Source organism: Saimiri boliviensis, chromosome 13 (genome assembly GCF_048565385.1).
Source record: "Saimiri boliviensis isolate mSaiBol1 chromosome 13, mSaiBol1.pri, whole genome shotgun sequence".
Taxonomy (NCBI): Eukaryota; Metazoa; Chordata; class Mammalia; order Primates; family Cebidae; genus Saimiri; species Saimiri boliviensis.
In genome coordinates this window covers 21977607-22000421 of record NC_133461.1, presented here as the reverse complement: position 1 = coordinate 22000421, position 22815 = coordinate 21977607, and the positions used below count along the sequence as shown (strand labels likewise).

Sequence of the window (22815 nt, the reverse complement as noted above, 5' to 3'; positions counted from 1 at the left end):
TGCTTATCTTGATTGTGACCACATCTTTATGTTTGGTAGTTGCATCTTTACTTAGTGGGAGGTACCCAAGCAAGTTTAAGCAATGTAAAGTTTAAGATTATGTTATGTTCTTTCAATTTTATTTTTCAGAAATGGGTTCAATTTAGGTTGTCTAAACTTAGAAGTAAAGGTAGTTATTGTTAAATTATCTCAGGAAAGATTTGTATAAATTAACCAATAGTTTAATCACCATTCTTTTCCAGGATTTATAGAGAAATAAATTGTGCTTAACCTAGTCCATATATTGGATTAAGGAATGGATCTGAGAATCCCTTAAAATTTTGTGGGCTTGACCTTCTGTGTCTTTATTTTTTTAAATTGGTGTACCCATTTGATGTGCTGTGGAAGCTCAAAGGGTAGGGACATTTTTTTCTGTTTTGTTTAGTGTTTTATCTCAAATGCTTGAAACAGTGGCTGATAGCAGGTCAGCAAATGTTTACTGAATGAATGCATCTGTAGATAACCTTCTCTTTATGTTTCTAGAGTCAATATGTCAATAACTAGTGCTGAAGCTATAAGGGCTGACAAATCTCTGCCCTCAGGTGCTTATATCTATTGGAGAAAATCCAGATGAGTGTCTTATGATAATATTTTAATTGGTTATTATATACTCTTCTAGACAATGAGTGCCTTGAGGGCAGATACTTTGTCTAATCTTCGTGTGTTTTTGTATACTTAGCTCAATACTGACATATAGTAATTGTCACTTATTTAGTGTTTAGTGAAGTAGAAAATTTTAATAGCCTTCATATACCAAATTCAAGTTGGTGTTTGTTATAAATTTATCTTTTACAATAATGAACTCTCTCCCCATGGTTCTTGGTCTTAGAGAATTCATTGGTTTATTTTGGATGTTAGTAATGAGGGAGACCTTTTACAGAAACTTTGTCTGTTTTTTGACTTTTTGATATGAGTTATAGGCCGAGATAAAGTTTTCATCACATCTGTGTTTTTTTGCATTTCTGATACAATCTAATGGTGATCTACAGGTGAAGTAGTGTGACTGTATTTTTCAAACGTGAGCACCTTCATATGTTGTCTTGTGTGCCTGTTGTTTTGTCAGAGTGCCTTCTTGGGCTGTTAATTCATTCTGCTCTGGTAAGTCCTTGCCTTTCTGCCGCCTGCACCTTTTGTACTGCCCTTTTGCCCTTAGTTTTGGTGTTCTTCTTTTATGGTGTTTTAAGGTTATCCTTTTTTTTTTTTTTCCTTAGAATGTTTGGACATTGCATTTCTACATTGCTTCTAAATGTGTTCAGTTGGTGGTTCTCTATCTAATGCAAAGGGTCTAGATTATTAATGAGTCCATCACTTATATAAGGATTTTATATATTGTTTGTATCAGCACCAGGATGAATCAATTTGTAACATGACTAAATGTATTTACTTAGTATATACCATGCACATTCTTCTGCGTTTTCCATTTATTCCCTACAACGACTGATACAAACAATTATGCCCACATTGCCCAAGAACTCTGCAGTAACTACTCAGATAGGAATTTATTTATGAAATGCAGTGTCTAGAAATACCAATACCACAAAAACTTTAACATTGTATAAGTAGTATATTTGACATTATCGTAGCTGCTGATATAATTGCTTTTATCCTTAGTTTCCAAATACATCTCTGTTACATGATCATACTACTTAAATGATGTTCATTTTCTCTGTATTGTTTCTTGAAACATTTGGACTAACTTTAACAGTTCCATTAGTTATATATCAGGAGTAAAAATGTTATTGGCCTTCCTAACAGCAACTCTAAGCTAAAGAGAGGACTATGGAGATTGGTTAGAAGATACATGTTTCTTACAAATGTGGAGGAAAGGCGGAGTGTGGTGGCTCATGCTTTTAATCCCAGTAATTTGGGAGGCTGAGGTAGGCGGATTGTTTGAATCCAAGAGTTTGAGATCAGCCTGGGTGATACGACGAAACCCCATCTCTACCAAAACAAACAAACAAACAAAAACAGAAATTAACCAGGTGTGACAGTGTGCACCTGTATTCCCAGCTACTTGGGATGCTGAGGTTGGGAGGATGGCTTGAGACTGGGTGGTTGAGGCTGCAGCGAGCTGTGATCACATCACCGAACTCCAACCTGGGCAACAGAACAAGATCCTGTCACACACACAAAAAAAACCTCAAGGAAAGATGATTTTTGCATTTTTAGAATTCTGAATGCAAACTCTCAGTCAAATAAAAAGGCAGAATAATGGTAATTTCAGACCTCATAGTCTTAAAAAATTAACTATTACCATATTGAGTACCTTTTCTCAGCAAGGTTTTACAAGATGTGCTCCATCAGAATAAAGAAGTAAACCAAAGAAAAATAAAGCACGGGGCCCAGGAAGTGGGGAACCCATTGAAGAGAGCACTGAGGGAGAATGGACAGGATGACAGTGAAGGGAGGTCTCGGGATGGCAGCCTCATGGCAGACATGAGCAGGGATGTGAGATGACTTCCGAAGAGATGGTTCGTGAGAAAATGATACTGCTATGTGGGAAATCATTGAGAAGCTGTTGAAGGGTTTAACTTAGAAATAGGTACATAGAAAAGAAGGCAAATGGGGAGAAAATACAATTTTTAAATTCAGAAAAAAACCCAGGACGGTGTCCATGGAAGGAAATATGATCTTAGTAAACTATCTGAGTCAACATTGAACATTAATTCCATATAGACACTTATCTCTCTATATAAATGATCATTGATATAGCGAGATATATAAAATAATAAAAATCTATATAAAATAGTTTATATTGGAAATAAAGGAAAGAAGATTAGTTAATAGATGTGGCTTGTCAAAGTTAAATCATCTTCCACAGTAACCAATAGCTAATGTGTAGATTTGGTAAATCCAGAAATTGCAGGATTAGCATATTGTATTATTTAGTAATATGGAAGTAAATGCTCTAAGAAATAGTTTAAATGGTTGAAAATGATTTCCTCTCAGGAGCCATACATGGGGATGGGGCAGTGGAATCCTGTATTCAAAATGAGCTTTTTAATACTGTTTGACTTATTAAAACTGTGCTTATATTATTGGCATACATGTTGCATGAGCTGCCAATTCTATTGGACATATTAAAATACGCAGAATTAAAGCTCAGTGCCTTCTTGTATAATAACAAAATAGCTCTAGCTCATTGGGCATATTTTGCCGATTAGTTTAATGAGTTAGGATTCCTGAAATAGTAATATGCCCCCTTATGAGGCACTTTTGTTTTTATCTGCATCTGGTAGTATTATGCTAAAGGATAGCATTATAATGGGGCTCTAAGACACACAGTCTTTATGATTACTACACATACAAGGTTGAAGCCTTCCTTTCTTTAGAGAGGAAACTTTTTTGATCATTACTAATGTATTTGTTTTCTAATCTTCTAGTCATGATAGTAGTTAAATGTATTGGTATAGCTTTTTGTAATCTTTTTGGCATTAGGAAATATCGAATGGAAATTTTTCAGATAACAAGGAATTAGGAGAATTAGAGTTTTCTTGTGAATTTTGCATTCATAGCAAAGTTAGTGAATTAATTATGGTAATTGCATAAAGCATTGAAGATAAGATATATTATGCTTAACCAAACACGTAGTTGCTTTACCTAGTTTTGTACCTCAAAAAGTGAGGCATTAAAAAAGAGGCAATGAAAGCTGAATTAATGATTTATCTTAATGTTTCCTGTTGATTTAAAAGATGGCTAAAATGCCCTTCTACCTAAAACATAAAAAGTATTAACACAAAGGAAAACTTCTAAAAAGCCAATTGTTTCTCTGTAATATCTGGACTAGGTGCAGACTTGGTGATGAATGCCTTTATGTTAAGTATATGGTGGTTAATTCTACAAAATTTCTTAACTTGTAATTTTTTCATGTTTTCTTTCTTCTCTTCTTCCTTCTCTCCCCTCACCCACCCTTCCCATGACATCATGATTACCATGAAATACTTTAAAAGGACTCATCAGTAACTAATTTTATTCTTTTTTTAGTATTAAGCTTTATAAACTTAGTTTTTTAAGCATCGCATTTTTTGTACTTTCTAAATTTTTTTCTCTGAAAAATATATTGAAAAGGGCTATTTGTATATGTGTGATAGGAGGTACCGAGATTTAGAACAGTATGTGTGGAGCACTTACCACTCGTATGTTAACTTTCTGTCCTATAAAATATTTTTAATATCACAGTGGGAGTGGTTTAGAATCAAATTTAAGGGTAGCTTAGAATCAGATTTCAATTAAAAACTGAAATATACCTGTTGGGAAGCAGAATCTAGGGATGTTGTAATATTGAGTATGGTGTGTATTGCTGTTTAGGGGGAAGCTGGGGTAGATGTGTGCATATACATGTCACACAGGTTTATCTTTACCTGTCTTATGAGAGTAAGCATTTGAAAGAGGTTCAGATAAAATAATAATGGCACTGTGTTAGTTCTGTCACTATGTTGAAGCTGTGCTAAAACTGTTTTCCCTTATGTTTTGCTAATCCTTAATGGGAGAAGCAAATTGATAGGTGACATACATAGTAGCTTTTCTGTTAAGAAATCAAATGCTTGATGGTGTTTTATGGTATAAGTCTTTCATATTCAGTGCCCCATGAAACCTCCGATTTATTTATTAAATCAAGCTTTTTGGAAATAATTTATTTTGGCTACTTGCTGATTTTTTTTTATAGACAGTTGTAAAAGCTGTAGCAGAGGTTAATTTCTTGATGAATTGTGTAAGTGCTCTAGAGTTTGCTGTTTCGTTTGTGAAGTAGTATGAATAAAATACTTTTTGGTGGAGATGAGAGATTTTTAAAGCATAGTAAATCTGATTCCTTGATTTCTATTACAATATTTTCTTGATTTTTAGTGCCCACAAAATTTATTCAAGGAAGAGTGTCAGGGGCTTTTTTTTCCTAAATGAAATGTCATTTAAATATGACTTCAAAAATACAATACCCAGGATCCGTTTTTTCTTTCCTTAAAAATAGTTACATATGTTGAACAATATTGCAGTAAGACATATGCTTACTCTAGCACTTCTGCCAGTAACGTTTCTAGTTTCCCTTTACACTTGTTCCTTATGTGAAACAATCCGACTACTTATTTAACCTATGTTAGGGTAATGACCACTCCATCCTAAACTTCTTTCCATTGAATTTCTTCACCCTCTCATTCTATTGTCCTTTCAGAATTAAGGGTAAAACCATATAAAATTAACACAGCCTTTCCAGGGATAATAATTTCTCCCCATTTTTGAAAAAATGAAATTATAGAAAAGTCCTAATTCAAGCCACCAGAGGAACATTTTGATAGAACAAAAACTAAAACCTGAAAATTTGCTCCTTGCTACCAAGGCTTACCAACTTTTTGCATGGAGGATGAATAATTTATAGGTCATAATCACTGAATTTGTAATTAAAAATGATAAGTAAAAAATAAAATTATTCTATGGAATATAAAAATATTTGGTATTTCTTTGCAAGATTACTTTGTAATGGAGTTTGTAGATTTTATGAAATTATAGAATTAAAAGCAGCTCTATTTCTTTCGTAAGTATAACATTATAAAATAATTGTAATATCAGAAAGAACAAAAACCGGGTCTCTTATAATAAGAATTAGAATTTCACAGATGATACTTTGATATGTGCAAGACGTGCTTCTTAGGGTTTATGGAGTTAGAGTTTTCTTTTTGTGTCACTTTTCATGGACTACTTTTGGTTCTGCTGTTTACCTCACACGTGCCTGATTGACATTAGGATGCATTCGTGTGGAAATTATGAAAACGTTGTTTTCATGCAGCTGTCCTGTTGTCACAAAAGAACTTCACTGCATGAAAAGCAAACATATCATTCAGTCGACAATGCTTAATCTGTTCAGGAGCCCAAACCTATAGCTGTTCAATGACAGAAGAAAGGAGAGGGATTAATTTGAAGATGCTTGTGCATGACATATGGTAATTTCGCCATAGGAAGGAAGTGTCAAATGGTGACCTCTAAATCTTAACATTGACCTCCAGTTGTAGAATGTGTGTGCCATACGGTCCCTTTACTTTTTCATATGATAATTTAAGCTGAAACATTTTCTTGGCAACATAACTTTATTGGGGGTGGGTAGGGAGTGAATTGGTACCTCTATAAGAATTATAAAATTCACAAAACCTTTTTTAGTGTATGAGGCATTTTAAAATAATTTTTAAAAAACACTTCAATGAATGAACCTGTTAGGATTCTATGAGTTAAACATGGTATATATGGTATATATATTCTTTGCAAATTGGGATATTTTTAATTGAGTTTTCATAAAAGTGAAAAGTTGAAGTGATCTCAGTGAATATTGGTTTGTAAATTTAAAAATAATTTACACATGTCAGAGAATAAACTATTAGAAAAATGTAACTGACAATATGAAGACCAACAAACTTTTTATTAAGTGATACATTTTAAACATTAAATAACATTTTTGCTAATTTTTAATGTTATCATTTTTTCCATTATGGCTTTAGTTGTTTTAGAGCTATGTTTTGTATTCGTCAATACATTTATCAGAATATTAGATTTTCACTTTAAGAGGAATTTGAACTCTATTGTGATTACTGTTCAATAAAATATATCATTTTTCTGCTGTAATCTTTAATGATCATGCCCTTCTGATGAAAACATCGTTTCAGTTCCCACATTCTCTGTTTTGCCAACTTTGTTTTTCATTCTTCACTAATACTAAGCTTTTTTTCAGAAACTGCTGTACCTCAATTCTCTCCTCTTTATTTCTTCTCTTTTCCTCTGCAAGTTGCTGCACCTGTCGTTTCCGCTCGGTCTGATGCTGATCACTCTGGCTCTGACCCTGCTTCTGCTCCTGCTTTACATACCTGTTTCTTAGTAAATGAAGGTATCTCTCTCAACTTCCTAACAACTTTCTCTCAATCTGTGCTTTATTCTAACAGACATGTTCTTTTTATCTGAGTTATACATTCATCTGCTTTGTTATGTATGAGATTCTGAAGTTCCCATTTTATGACTTTATTTGCTAATGTCAATGACAAGAGCCAGTTAGAAAAATGTAACATTACCCCTGGCAGGTATAAACCATGTTTCCTATAATCAAAAAACTGTTAAGGAAGTGCAAATATGCCAATCTTTGATGTAAAGTCAGTGTTAAAGGTGGATTGGTTTTTGTAATGATGTTGGCCATGTGATCTCTGGCATTAGAGCTAATGGATGTATTTTATGTATCATAACTTGGTGACAGACACACTTTGCTCTCTTTACACAGTTGTGTATGCTAGTTAGAGGGAGTTGTTAGGGAGTTTCTTAATTAACATTCTCATTGGAAAAGTCTTCAGATTATTGGCATCAGTAATTACAGACCGATAGGAATTTACCTGTTCTCCTAGTTTTCTGTTTTAGGCTCAGGCAAAAATTCATTATTTCAGTATTTAAGGTGTAGTTGGGCTACCATATTATCTCTGTGGGGGTAACACAAGTCAAAAGTATTTTTGGAGCTCTGAAAATGGGAATTGGATCTACAAACCTTTATTCCATAAGATTTTCTAGGATTATTTGTACTGCCTGGAAGCTTAATGAAACGTGAGCTCTGAGTTAAATCTACTGTCTTCATTGTGTTTGTAGTTACCACTTTGCATAATATAAAAAGGAAGAAATTTTCCAAATTAAAACTGTAACAGGAAGACCTGGCTCTTTATGAAAAAGCAATATTGCTAGTCCATTCAAATGGAAGGAACGTTGCAATGTCTATAAAGTTCAGAGCCCAGGCAGCAAGTACCACTCCTTTGGAAAGAAAACATGGAGACTTAAAAGTATAACTTTATTTTTGGTTTCCTTGTCATAGAACTGTACTAAGGTTTGTATGTTAAGACTGAATTTTAGCAAAAATAATTAGGGTCACATTTGTTACAATATTTGTTAATTCAAAAATACACGGTTAGAATTTGGGCCTTGGTGAGAATCATCATCATACTAAAATTTAGCTCATGAATATACTTTTTACTTATATGAAACATTGAAATACTTTAGGAAATTACTAGGTATATACATACATGTATATATAAAGTATATCTCCCTCTGTTGTAAATGTTATAATCTAAAATATGTTCCCATCACCTTAAGTAATGTAATGACATGTTTATTAGTTGATAAGAATTTCCTCACTAAAAGGATGAATCTTTAGATAAGTGGCATGTCAGTCTCTCTCTCTCCCTCTCTCACTCCCTTTAACAATTCCAATAATTATTTAAAGTTTTATGGTAAGGTCTTTGTCATTATTTTAAGAAGGTTACAGTTTAGATTATTTCAAAACACTGATTTGCTAAAATTCTGTGTTCACAGATATTTCACCTTGTAATATGATAGCAGACAGTTTGCAGCCATCCTTGATAACTTGTCTTTATTATCCCTAGGAGGTAATGGTAACTTTCATGGGTTAATAGTGGCCTCATCTATAATTTGATGAGGCATTTGTTGTATATATATTTTTCCCATACCTTTAAAATAGGGTTGAAGTGATTATTTGAGCATGTCTGTTATCTAATACTTTTAAATATCGCATTGGCATACAGTATTTATCTTTTTTCCTATAATCAAGTTCCATATTGTGAATTAGAATTTTAGGAAAAAGTAACTTTTATTCTCATAGATTAGGTCTAACCATGTTTAAGATTTTGTAAAGTTTGAATAATCAGATTTTTATTTTGTGGAATGTCTGAATTCATTTTTTTCTCTCAGAATTGTGGGTTATATTACTTATATCAGTTATGATTGTGATGAAATAACTGATTCATTTTGTAAGAAAGGCGGTCAGTAAGTACCTTAATGAGAGGTCCTCTGACAGAAAGGGAGGACATCTCTTTTGGCTAAACAATAGTAACACACAGAGCACCTTAAGTGACATAAACCTATCTTTGGATATCTGTGTGAATGCCCTTTTAACTGACAGTGGTTTCAAGTCTATTGCTCTGATATGTCTTTGTTTCTGTGTTTTACCATTCTTTAATATGTTTTATAAATGTGTTTTTCTTGTGAATTCGAATATACTTCATGTGGAAATTTATTTGTTTTAAGATGTTGAGAATTCTTACAGGCACAAATTACATGATTTAGGGATGAAATACATTTAGTATAATTCCTTGTACAAAATGTCTATTATTAAATTGAAATCATTTGTAATGTAACTTAGCGTATCTGCCTTTTTTGTTTTTGGTATGCTTACATAAAGAACTTTTGACTTAGGAAATGCCAAAATGTTTAAAGTGTTTTTAACATATGACATTTTTTGACAGGTTGGAGTCAGTTAGCCGCTATGCACTGTGTTATGCTGCCAGACCTGTTGGGATTGGATAAATTTAGGCCTCCCCTTCTGGAGATGCTGGCCCGAAGATGGCAAGATCGATGCTTGGAGGTAATGCTGAGGTGATAAAGATAAAAAACAAAAATATTAAAAATGCGTTGGACAAAAATATAAACTTGAAACAAAAATGATTAGTGTTTATCTGATTTATAATTTGTTCATTATGTGATAGAAAATGTGGATTCCTGATTTGTTTTCTTTTTCAGCTTTTGTACCAACCAGTAATGTTCCAGCTGGTTTATTTGTTTACTTTTAAAATAATTCAGTGACTGTTTGATAGTCTTGTATACTTTATGGAGCTATTTCTTAAGTTTGGTTTCTGTACAGATCATACACACACATGCATAAACAAATACATAAACCTGCCTCCCCCAGAAATACAAACTCAATATCATCACACAAATTCTCATTGAGCAGCCATATTTAAATGAAAGATACTGTGTTACTGGAAAAGGAAGCCTTGGAATTAGAAGAGACCTGGGTTTAAATATCAGTACCACCAATTATTAACTGTGACCCTGGACAATTTACTTAACCTATTTAAAGCTCATTTGTAAAGTGGGGATAATAATATATTCCTCATGGGATTGCTGTCATTACCAAATCAGATGATGCAAGTAAAACAAGAAGTACAGAGCCTGACACATGGTAGGAGCTCAATAAATAGCAGCCTTCATTTTATGTTAATGGCCTTATTCTGCATTGAATATTACTTGGAATATAATATTACCGAGGACTTGGAAATGTTTAATAAAGATTTTCCTTATTATGGTGTTTGACCTGTATAGCCATAGCAGTTTATATTATTCAGGATTCTTAATTTCTGAAATGTAAGTACAAGTAATATACTTCTTTCCTGGACTTTCTTCCCTCAACTTCAAGTGGTATCGCACAGTACTAATATTTTCCTTGACTAATATTTTGAATTCACTTCAGAAGTCACTTATACTTAAAAGCACCTTTTTTACTGGAACTCTTATTTAGATGCTGCTGAGTTATCTTTTCAATTATAAACAGTTAATAGGCCAGGTGTGGTGGCTCAAGCCTGTAAATCCCAGCACTTTGAGAGGCCCAGGCAGGTGAGACCTGGGCATTGTGGCGAAACCCTGTCTCTACTAAACATACAAAAAAAAAAAAAAAAAGCCAGGGCGTAGTGGCACATGCCTATAGACCCAGCTGCTCAGGAGGCTGAGGCACGAAAATCACTTGAGCCCAGGAAGTGGAAGTTGCGGTGAGCCAAGATCATGCCATGGCACTCCAGCCTGGGCGACAGGACAAGACTTGTTCTCAGAAAAAAAAAAAGAGTTAATAAGTTGGTACATCACTTAATAATTGACTAGCTTTTTTGACTTCATGTCTGTGGCTTTTTTGCCAAAATAAAACTAAATCAAAACTGCAAAATAAAAGTTGTAGCTACATTGAAAGAAAAATGTATATAATTTTGAAAAGTGATTTCCTCTATACAACTAAAAGAATTTACGTCTTTATACAAGAATATATTTACTTATTTGTCAAAAACAAATTATTTAAGTATGTCTTAGGTATACATGAATCATGTTAATTTATACATATTTGTATAAATAGTATCTACTTAGTATATATAACATGAAGAAATTAAATAGATAAGGTTAAGTTTCTTCAAGCTAAAAACCCAAATTTAATAGCTCTCACAGTGGCTTAACGATAATGTTAACATAGAAATTTTAAAAGTAAAATGCTATATTATAGTTCAAGAATGCTTTGGAAAATGAAGTCTTAACCCCAAAGATGATTAAACTGTTGAAACCTAATCTTTCCATTAGTGTTAAAATATTTTTCAGTGAAATCAACAATTAAAATGTCTTTGATTTGCTAGCATCTAATTTTTAAATAGTTACCTGATTTGGTTAATAGGTTTTTTTTTTCATGTAAATATGGTTTTTATGCTTTCTAGCTTCATTTCATTATAAATTTTCTAGTTTATAATTACCTCCTCAACTAATCCACTTTCTGCTTTTGCATTTGGGTCTACGGTCTTAGGTGAGAGAAGCCGCACAGGCCCTGCTTCTAGCAGAACTGAGAAGAATTGAGCAGGCAGGCAGGAAGGAAGCCATCGATGCCTGGGCTCCTTACCTACCTCAGTACATAGACCACGTCATATCACGTAAGAGTGCTCATGTTTCTTTTATTTAAAAGCTTTGCAGGCATATGTAGAAAAAGTACCTATACTCACAAACGTATATGCTACTACCCAGCAACAAAAGTGAGTCTTTAACCTTAAAGTGAAAAGAATAGATACTCAAATTCTGCTTTATTATTTTCTGAATCTCTGTAGTTTGTAACTTGCTTTAAAAAACAAAAGGCAATGGTTGTCTATATCAAAATTTTCATAATGAACTGACTTCTTATAAACTTCCCCATCCGATTCTAATACTAACATGTGCCTCTGCCCATTGCATTATTACGCTTTTGGATGCCAGCTTGTTAGATATTGATCTGCTGATATGTAAGCTCAGAGGTAGATTCTCTTGCTAGTTGAAGTTGGAATTGTGAATCCTTAAAAAACAAAGATCTGGTAGAGTTAGGCTCATGCACTATTTAGCAAGAGAAAATTGGGAAGGATTTTGATGGATAGATCTCTTAGAGTATAATTTGAAAGGGTTAGAAAAACGATTGAAATGTTTTGAATATTCTTTTGCAAAATAAAATCTTTATAATTATGTTAGCTTGAATGCACATTGGAAAAAAGTTGTATTTTGCTATCACTTTTTTCTTCACAGAGAGAGCGTACTCATTTCCAGTTCATTTGGTTTGTTTTGTATTTTTCTAAAAAAAAATTTAGTTACTAAAGAAATTTTTGAAGGTCTCTCGGTTATTAATATAATGACTATATTCATTATAAATTAGTTTCAATTTTGAAAGATAAAGCCTTAATGAAAGTTAAAAAAAACCTGTTTATTATTAAAATTTGGCCTGGGTTTTAAGTGGACTCATTTTAAATGACCCTTTACCAATACCAGTTATTCTTGGTAATGAAGTACTCATTACGTATATCCAGATGGACAGTACGTTATTGTACAAGAAGGAAAATGAAAACAAAATTCTGAAAGATTTATAACTGTTAACAGTTGGTTTAACTCTACGATATCTTTGCCAGTGGTGACTATAGGGGATGTTTAATCAAGCATGTGACCTTGGGCACTTTTCTTAAGCTTTCTTAGTCTCAGTTTTATCGCAGCTGAAATAAAGATGATGATAATAGGACTTTATAGGATTATTATGTGTGTAGCATGAGTTAATCTTTGTTAAGTGCATAGAACAATTCCTAGCCCATAGTAAGCATGATTCATTTGTTGAATACTTCATAAAAATGCAAAAATATATTTCACATATAAACAAAATATCACATATTAACAGCTCTAGTTAAAATTCTTAATTGTTTGAGCAATAAAATATTTACTCAGTGAATATAGGTGTCATTTGCTTACTGGGAATTTTTTCTATTTTAATAAAGCAAATTAAGTTAAAAAAACAGTGCATCTAAACATGGACTCCATGTAAGGTGTTAGGCTTAAGATTCTTTTAAAAATATGTGTATATTTTTAAATTTCCAGAATGTATAAAAAACTTAAAAAAATAGGATTTGGATGAAAAGAGCTCTGTCTTTGAGTATATGAGAAGGTAGTCTGGAAAAAGTATTCATTGTTCAAGAATATATTTGCTCAGTTCTTTTAGGGCATAGTCCTGGTATAATGCACCTCATGTGTGTATTTAGGTCACTTACGGTAGTGGTCATCTATAACTGTTTTTGGCTGCCTGGCATCTGAACCCACTTGTTAGATTTGGGTCATCTCCCATTATCTAGGTCTTGGTGGGATATAGGCTCTGACCTCTAACTTTAGAAGCCTAAGGGACGAGATTCACCCTCTATTAACTCCCCTGACAGCCTTGTTTATGAACAAAGAATACTTTTTTTTAAAATTTATGGGCATTAACTTTATAATATTCCAGAAAATAGAGTTAGATGATTAGCTCATCATAAACTTTATTGAATACAAGATCCTCAAAGTTAAGGTTGAACTATGACTGTAGTACTTATAGAGTTGGTTGAAGGTGAAAATAGACAATGGCAAGTCACTGAAGAATGTTTATAGAAGGAGAGTGCTATTAAGGAAATATCAAGTCATGCTTTTAAGGCATTTTTAGAATGGACTACTGTGAAGTAGAGGAATTGATAAAAGTAGAATAAGTAGCTGGGAGGCTATTGTAGAAGGGAGTTATGGGATCCAGACCTAAATGTAGATAGGGTAGAATTAAAGATAACTGGTAAGCCTTGATTACTGGTTGCTTATAAAGGTCTAAGAAAAACACCAAAGATTAGTACAGGGTTGTATTCTTGAAAGAAAAAAAGGTTGGGAAAAAGAGATGCCATTAGCAATTGTAATGGTTGCCATTTTATTTTATTCCTGGGAAGAAGGGAATCAGTTAGCTACAAGGTGAAGAGCGTGATGTAGCCACAGATTACTCCCTGTAACTGTGCCACAACTGTGTATGTTGCTTGGTGAGAGGTCTGTTAGCAGGCCCACAGAGAATAAAATATAAGTAAAATAATTCCTACCATTAATTGGACACTTTCTCTGTATCAGGCTTTGCTGCTAAGTACCTGGTCTGTGTTATTTTATTTAACCATTACAGTAACTTTGTAAAATGCACACTATTGCCATCACCCTGCCTCTGCCTCCGAGCCTTTTGTTTTCTTTCAGATGAGTTAATGGAGGCCAGGAGAGATTAAAGAATTTTCTGAAGGTCCCTCCATTACCAAGTGACGAACTCCAATACTTATTCTTGTAACTACCATTCTTTTTTTAAAATTATTTTTTGGCCAGGCATGGTGGCTCATGCCTGTAATCCCAGCACTTTAGGAGGCCGAGGTGGGCGGATCACCGGAGGTCAGGAGTTAGAGACCAGCCTGGCCAACATGGAGAAACCCCGTCTCTACTAAAAATATAAAATTAGCTGGGCGTGGTGGTAACTGCCTGTAATCCCAGCTACTCAGGAGGCTGACACAGGAGAATTGCTTGAACCCAGGAGGCGAAGGTTGCAGTGAGCCGAGATCGTGCCATTGTACTCCAGCTTAGGCAACAAGAGCAAAACTCTGTCTCAAAAAAAATGTATATTTTTTATTTCAATAGCTTTTGGTGTATAAATGGTTTTTGGTTACCTGGATGAAGTGAAGTGTAAGGTGGTAGAGTCTGAGATTTTAGTGCCTCCTTTTACCTGAAGGGTAAAGGTGCACATTGCCGAACATTGTGCCCAATATGTAGTCTTGTTATCCCTTACCCCTCCTCCTCCTTCCCCATTTTGAGTCTCCATAATCTATTATATCACTCTGTATGCCTTTGTGTACTCAGAATTTAGCTCCCACTTGTAAGTGAGAAAGTACATTAACCACTGTTTATTCCGTCCTGCTTACTCTGGCATACTTGGATTTAAATGGAGGTGAAAGTGGGAGAATAAATAGTTATTTAGCTTGCAGCCAAGTTATGTGTAACAAAATGGAGTCAACAAAATTGTAGGAATTACTCTTTGATAGGTCTCATCACTGTTTAAATGTAAAGTAGGCTTTTTCTTGTGTCATATTTGAACCTTTCTATTTATGTAAGTGTTACGTTAGATGTTTAAGTTTTGTATTTATGTAACTCTTTTATATTTAATTATAGTATCCCAGAGTACTTCATATATTAACTAACCGCTGGCTTACTTAAAACTTTGATCTTGTCATTTATTGTAATTTTTTTTTTTTTTTTAGTGAAAGATAAACATGCGTTTTACTTGTAACTGAAACATCATGCACTGACAACTCTTGATATAATACATTAATCTTTTCTGGAACTTTTACATTGAGTGTAAAACTCGTTTTGGTTTGCTTTAGTGTGAGCTTTCTATTTTAATCAAAGGGTGTCAAGCTAAGGGAGTAGGGATTCTGAACGTATAAAAGGAGAAGAAAGCATACAACAAATGAGGAATGACCACATAGGGCTGTTGAACAGATTTGCTGTCCGAAGGGATCAAAAGGTTAGGGAGCCAGCTGGTAGACAGCCCACGCCTGCCATCCACGTGCTTGTACTGAAATCGCCTCTACCATTGTCATTAATGTTTGAGATGTTCATTGTGGCAAGTTACATTGTGAAGTATTGCTTTAGAAATGCAAAACCCGGCCAGGCGCGGTGGCTCAAGCCTGTAATCCCAGCACTCTGGGAGGCCGAGGCGGGTGGATCACGAGGTCGAGAGATCGAGACCATCCTGGTCAACATGGTGAAACCCCGTCTCTACTAAAAATACAAAAAAAATTAGCTGGGCATGGTGGCACGTGCCTGTAATCCCAGCTACTCAGGAGGCTGAGGCAGGAGAATTGCCTGAACCCAGGAGGCAGAGGTTGCGGTGAGCCGAGATCGTGCCATTGCACTCCAGCCTGGGTAACAAGAGCAAAACTCCGTCTCAAAAAAAAAAAAAAAAAAAAAAAAAAAGAAATGCAAAACCCGTTTCTAGCATAGGAATCTTCTTAATCATAAAAATAGGCAAAATATTAAAAAATATATGATAAATTAGACCACTCATCAGATATTTTCTTATAATTTAATAATTCTACGCATTTTGCAAAACAGAATAATTCCCTAAGCAATATTGGCAACTCCCAACTTAGGATTGAGCTTTGTCTAAAAGTCCTTTTATTACATATTTGTCTGAAATTCAGAAAATGCTCTTACCTGAAGAGCAGAATGGCATACTGGACTGATGGACTGTGATAGTACTTCATCTTAAAGCTTAAGCTTAATGTGGGTGTTAACTATCTCTTCTTCACAGTCAGTAAGTGCTTGGGCTGCGAGTAAGATCATAAGGCATCTGGTCTTGCTGGGGTTTTCTATATTCTATTTAGGTACATTATGCACTAAGCCTTTCGCAGATTTGTTTGAGAATGTAAGGAAATAATGGACCAGTTGCTTTTCTCAGGATTATTTTTTTTTTTTAAGAGACAGAATCTTGCTATGTTGCCCAGGCTGGACTCCTAGGCTCAAGGGATCTTCCTGCCTCAGCCACCCACGTAGCTGAAACTATAGGTGCCCACCATCATACCCGGCTCTCACAACACATGACAGCATTAAATGAAAAACTTTGTAAACTTTTTATGTAAAGCACATAATACAAGTACAGAATGTTGGCTGGCTGTACCTTTCCTTTTCTATGTCAGTTTCTATAGTTTTGTTCTCTTTATTGCCACTGCCTCAGAATTCACTTTAATTTATATTGGCCCGGGATTCTGGTAGGAGACTGGAGACAACTGAGGAAGAAAATGGAGCATTAATCTGTCTTAACTGAAAAGCCAGCTCACAGATTGTTATAAGAATCAAGTCCTGGCCAGGCGTGGTGGCTCATGCCTGTAATCCTAGCACTTTGGGAGGCTGAGGTGGGCAGATTGCCTGAGCTAAGGAGTTCGAGACCAGCGTGGGCAACACATGAAACCCCGTCTCTACTAAAATACAAAAAATTAGCTGGGTGTGGTGGCATGCACCTGTAGTCCCAGCTACTTGAGAGGCTGAGGCAGGAGAATTGCTTGAACCCAGGAGGGTGGTGGTTGCAGTTAGCTGAGATCAGGCCGCTGCACTCTAGCCTGGGTGGACAGAGCAAGACTCCATCGCCAAAAAAAAAAAAAAAAAGAATCAAGTTGTAATTGAGTACTATGAAAATTTTGCTTCAGATAACTGTGTTCTTTTCTTGAACCAGTCAGGAAACATTATTTTATCCTCTTAAAATATTGTGAGTATATAAACTTTTGCTGCTTAATTTCTGATGGATAATTTGTGGATAAATGCATTGTGATTCCTATTTTAATGGTACTGGACTCAATAATTACTGCGTGTATTCTTGTAACACTTGTAGAAATATTATAAATTTTGTCTGAGTCCTCCGTCTTTAGCATGTTTGTTGGTTCTATGTTTCAATAGCACTTTAAAAAAATTTTTACTGGTAATTTTTACTATTAGGTTGGTGCAAAAGTAAATGCAGTTTTTGCCATTAAGAGGAGAGGCAGAAACTGAAATTACTTTTGCACCAACCTAATAAATAGGGATAAATGTTATTTTCTGAAACTTTTGTATTACAATTCGGGTGAAGATACATGTTATGAGTTGTCTCAGATTTATTTTGAAGCGAAGCTGTTTGGCAGAACCCAATTTTATGTATGTCCTATTTGTGACATTCTACATGTACCATTTTGAGAATTGACTTTTTTACGAGGTCAGGCGCCCACTGGTTTATGAAATGTGCCCACACTTGCCCTTCCTTTCAGTCAGTGATGACTCTGAGGCAAATGCTGATGGTTCCTGATTTCCTTTGGCCTGCAACGCAGAGTGACCTTACAGGGCATGAGGTCACAAGTGTAATTATTTCTCGTACATTGTATTCTGCCTGCTCACAGGGGCTCATCTCTTTTAGTTTCAGAAACATTAAACACGTAAAAGTCACTACCATTATATAAATCAAAATCTCTTCTAAAGAGGGTGCCGTTGTCATTGTATGCAGTTATGGCCAACATAGTATTAATTTGCAAATTTGTCACCTCAGATATTGATAGAAGGATGTGTAACACATCGTGTTTAATACATATTGATGTCATCAGAAAGCACAATCCTTTGTTCTTATCGAGTCCCTGCCTTTTTAGCTTCCTTTTGTGTTAAGGTTACCAGGGTTAGGCTCGTCTTTTTATCCCCCTTGGAAACAGAATAGGCTTTCTTTGTTCAATGAAAGACACTCTTAGTAAATGTTTTGGGTTTGACTTTGAACAAGCCACACTGTAGTACCTATATTAACCTGGAATTGAAGTCACTTTTCTGATGATGATAAAGTAGTGGTCATTCTGAGCACAAATGTGGATGGACCAACACTATACAAGAAGGTAAGATGAAACTGTATGTTACAGAGGGAGTTGGAAAGGATATTGTAGCTGGTAAAAACAATTTAAATATTAGTGTATTCTTTGGTAGGCAGATATTTTTATGGTTTGTTCGTAGGAAGAGGGCAGGGGAAAGGATAGGGAGGGGATTTGATAAACATGATTTGAGTCTTTCCCTCACCCAAAGGCCTTGAACTATATATACAGCATTCTTCTCTTTTTAGATATGCCTTGATATTTGCAATTCTCTGAGATAGTTGTTTTTAAGGAATGGTTTTCTAGATGACTAAGGGTTTTTAAATTACTAGATGCTCAGGTTATTTTTAAAAATATATTCATTTTTTGGTTGAAATATTTCAAAAAGTCTGGCGTTTTCAATATCTACTCAGGCAGAGTTGCTGTTTTGGTCTGTGCTGTAAAATTACCATGTGCTTACTGAAGAGATTGTATTTCTTTATTTGAATGGAAAAGTACCCAGATGAATATGCCCCTTAGGTTGTATACGGGTTTTTTTAAAACCAGTTTTTCTTCCTCTTCTTTTTTTAATTGTCTAGTAATTGTTATCATTTTTTTTTTTTTTTTTTTTTTTTTTTTTTTTTTTTTTTTTTTTTTTTTTTATCGCTGTTGGGCTACTGCATCTCACCTCTAGCAGCTTTTGCCCTGATTGCGAGAATTTGCTGTTTCTAGTGTTGTGGAGGTGTGGATGCCAGGCAACCAAGCTTGAGTTAAATGTAAATTAAGAGTAAACTGGCTAAGAACAAGCACTCTCTGATGAAAATATACCTAAGCTTTAGGTAAGCGCCTTGTGCTGTCCCTGCTGGCTCCTCACTTTCTGCTTGCTGGACTACTTTCCTACGTCGTTTGTGGCATTCTGGGTGTCTTTTCTTTTTGAGCAAGAATATTCTAATTGGTCAAAGAAGGGGAAAGTTGCCCATGAAGAACTCAATAATTCTAAAATACCCCTTTTGTGAGGCCTGTTTTATGACCTATTTGAAAGTAAAGGATGAGATTTCTTCGAAACTGTTTGTAATGGTTGTCTTATAGTGTTCACAAAGCCAACTGGAAATGATTATGCATTGTCATTAGAAGGGGAAAGTATTAAATTAGGACTAAGTGATATATATGAAAAGTAGTTCTGTGTGATATTTTATATTGTAAGGCAGAAAGGGTTTGTCTAAGACAAACTATATTATGCAAAGCACACTGTATCCATGTTGTATCTGTTTGCAGTGTTTCATTGGGACCTGAGGGATTTGTTCCTCTTTTTTCTTCCAGAGTGTCAGAGCTATTGAGCTTAATTTTAAGCGCTCTAGACTGATCATGTATTTAGCAGCATTAAACTGTTCTACTTATCTATATTTGGCCACTAACCTAATGGAATAACAATGGAATTTGTTCTTAATCAGTCACGACCATCTAAAAGGAAAATTCGTTCCATGTGACTTGGGTTCTTTGAGGTAACATTTAATATTCTCGTGATTTTTCTTTTATCTTTTTAATAAGTCTTGAACATTAGTAAAGTGTGGCAAGTTAAAAATGAAAGCATTCCTGGACGGATTGGTTATTTACAACTGACTTCTAAGTAATAAACAGAAACCTTCCTGTAATCAAGTTAATTCTGTATATTAGGAACTCCGCAGGATGAAGTCACTTCCTGCTGCCAGGGAACTCTGCACAAGCGGTCCTCTAACAATGGAGCCAACTGTCTGCGCTCAGGATGTCACTAGGAACCCCATGACAGTTTGCCATTTTGTGGAACAAAAGCAAGGAGTGAGGCACAAGGAAATGCAATCACATGTCCCTTGTATAGCAGTGAGGAGATGGGGGAGTCCATCCAGTCTGGGACTTTTCACCTGGCCCTCTCTTAGGACCCTCAGCAAAAGTGCTGGGCTTGAAAGGCTTTGAAATAACTTTAGTTCTTTCATCATGTCCCGCTTTGCTCATTTGCAAGTCTCTCTCTATCTCCAAACCTTCAGGGCAGAAATTTATTACCTCTCTTAGAGTTGCAGTTGGTAGCAAGGCCCCTAGGAGGCATAACTGACTTTCTTAGAGGTGTTCACTTACCATCTGCTTTGAAAGTTGTATATACTTAAGGCTATGAAGACTTTATTACAAAAGAAAACACTCATTCAACCTGTGACACATTCATTTAAAAAAATGATGTTCAAATGGAAATGCCTGATACACCTTTAGCTGAGATTCTAGTGTCCTTTGCTATAATAAATGACCTAATATTAGTTTCTGTGAAGAGTATGATACTGATTTATGCCATTATTCTCTTGCTGATTTGCTGAAGAACAAAAATTTATAATGCTAATGGAAATAAAGTACTTTACAAAACACTGCACTTGAATACCGGAACATGTCTTTGTAATAGTACATGCGTCTTGTAAGCTTTCAAATATAAATTTTCTTTATTCTAGTACACATTCCAGTACAGATCCTCAGAGTCCTGTCCAACTTGTTTTTATAGAGCAAAATCTGAGTTGATGTTTTACCTCTTCGACAGTGAATACGGATATAGAAACCCAATTTTGATTGGATTGTGAGGCATTTGTAATTTTGTACCCTGTTTCTGACTCTCTTATCTCTTTATGTTGATTGGTTGGTATGTACTTGCATTGTTTTATTTCAGTTTGGCCTTGTCTGCATATTACAGAATAGATCTTATGGACTGGAAGGAAAACAGTGATTTAAAGTCATTGCAAGAAAATTATATTAACCTTTTTTTACCTGTAATATTTGTATTATAATAGCTAATGATAGTTTGTTCTAATATTATTTATAAATTCGGGGATGAAAATGATCAAATTATACCTGAATATCTTAATCCATTCTTTCTTTTCCTGCTTTTTTGTTTTGGTTTTTTTTTTTTTTTTTGAAAGTATGGTATTTTATATTTTATTTTTTCTTGGTGATATTGTCCTAATGATTTATTACATCTGCTGTTTTTATTAACCAGATTTTGATACAAATATGTATTTTAAATATGTTTTAATATTTATACATGGTTTCATTGTGCATGACAGTTGCAGACTTGGTTAATATTTTAGCACCTCTAGTACACAAACATAAAGAAAAAAATTTGTTTTATTTGTTTGAGCACCCGAATTGACCCCAGCAAGATTGAGATTGATCTGGCTCCTTTCAGCCTGTTAAATGCCAATCCAGTCATCTGTAACAGTACTTAGTGTTTCTGTAATTTTTCTGTACATATTTTCTGTGTTTGTCTGCAAAACTTACCTATCACTTGAAAATATTTTCCTTGATTTGGAGATGAAAATAATTATAACCACTGATTTTATCATTTTAAAAAATTGTTTCGGCAGTCAGTATCAGTGCTATAATCACAGGGCTTTTTTTTTTTTTTCCTGTAATCTTAAAAGAGTTTACATTTTGGAAAAGATGATGAAACTTACATTTGAAATGTAGTCTTGGAATAAAGAACATCCAGCTTTAGGGAATGAAAATGGGGAAAGAGGTGGATGATTCTTAGTACATGAATTTTCCGGCTGATTTAAAACATATAATTGAATTACATCCTTCTAATAATTAAACATTTTAAGATAAGTTCTGGCATATCTTGCAGGTACAAAGATCTAAATCATTTTTGGTATGCCTTTATATCTTGTGTATGAAGTGGAGAAGATTTTTTTCTTTACTCCCTGCTAGCAGGTGGCTACTGGGTCTTACTCCGGTTCTATTTTGATTTTTATCTGTTTGTTTTTTTCCCTTAAGCAGGGATCTGTCTTCAAAGCAAATAAATATCACAGAGAAACTAAACTAGACATGAGTCTCTGAATTTTGGGGGATGGGTAGAGGATTGAGCCTTTTCAGTCTTGATCTAAAGAGCCATGATGCGTTTCATAAAATGTTTACTTAGGGCTTAAAGTAATTGCACCATCTCAGGTGTCACCTATTTTAAAGGTGTGATCAGGATTCTGAGACCACCCGAAGCTTTTCCCACCTAGAAGTGGATGTATATTTGAGGCCAGAAACCTTTCCTACTCGGTTTTGTCACTACCCACTCTTGTGGCGAAGGGACTCTAGCATGATGTTTCTCAAAAGGAAAGTGAGAGAAAGGAGAGATGAGTTTCAAAAGACAATTCTTGTAAACCTTGTCTCCTTAACCAAGAATCTGTATTTTTTTTTATTTCATAGTTTATAAATTAGATGACAGTAATAAGAATGCAGTGGCGTGATCATGGGTCACTGCAACCTCAACCTCCTGCATTCAAGCAATCTTCCTGGCTCAGCCTCCCACATAACTGGGACCACAGATCCACCAGCCACCATGCCTGGCTAAGGTAAAAATTTTTCTTTTGTAGAGAAGGGGTCTTTGTCTGTTGCCCAGGGTGGTCTCCAACTTCTGGGCTCAGGTGATCCTCCTACCTTGACCTCTCAAAAAGTGCTGGATTACAGACATGAGCCACTGTCCCTGGCTAAGGATTTTTCTAATGATATGTAAGTGATAATTTACTGAAACAGATTATTGGTTTGGAATTGA

At 34.8% G+C, this 22815-nt stretch overlaps 1 protein-coding gene across 4 annotated transcripts in view; it reads left to right on the top strand.

Annotated features, from left to right (window-relative positions):
- The window catches only part of WDR7 (WD repeat domain 7), a 372789-nt gene that overhangs the window by 122745 nt on the left and 227229 nt on the right, over nt 1-22815 (top strand). For 2 of the 4 annotated variants that reach the window (XM_003926046.4, XM_074383362.1), the window contains 3 exons: nt 6806-6904; nt 9312-9430; nt 11399-11522. In XM_003926046.4, the coding sequence (XP_003926095.1) occupies nt 6806-6904; nt 9312-9430; nt 11399-11522 (342 nt within the window). The remainder of the gene's footprint in view (nt 1-6805; nt 6905-9311; nt 9431-11398; nt 11523-22815) is intronic. The other 2 variants (XM_003926047.4, XM_074383363.1) reach the window with 1 other exon arrangement.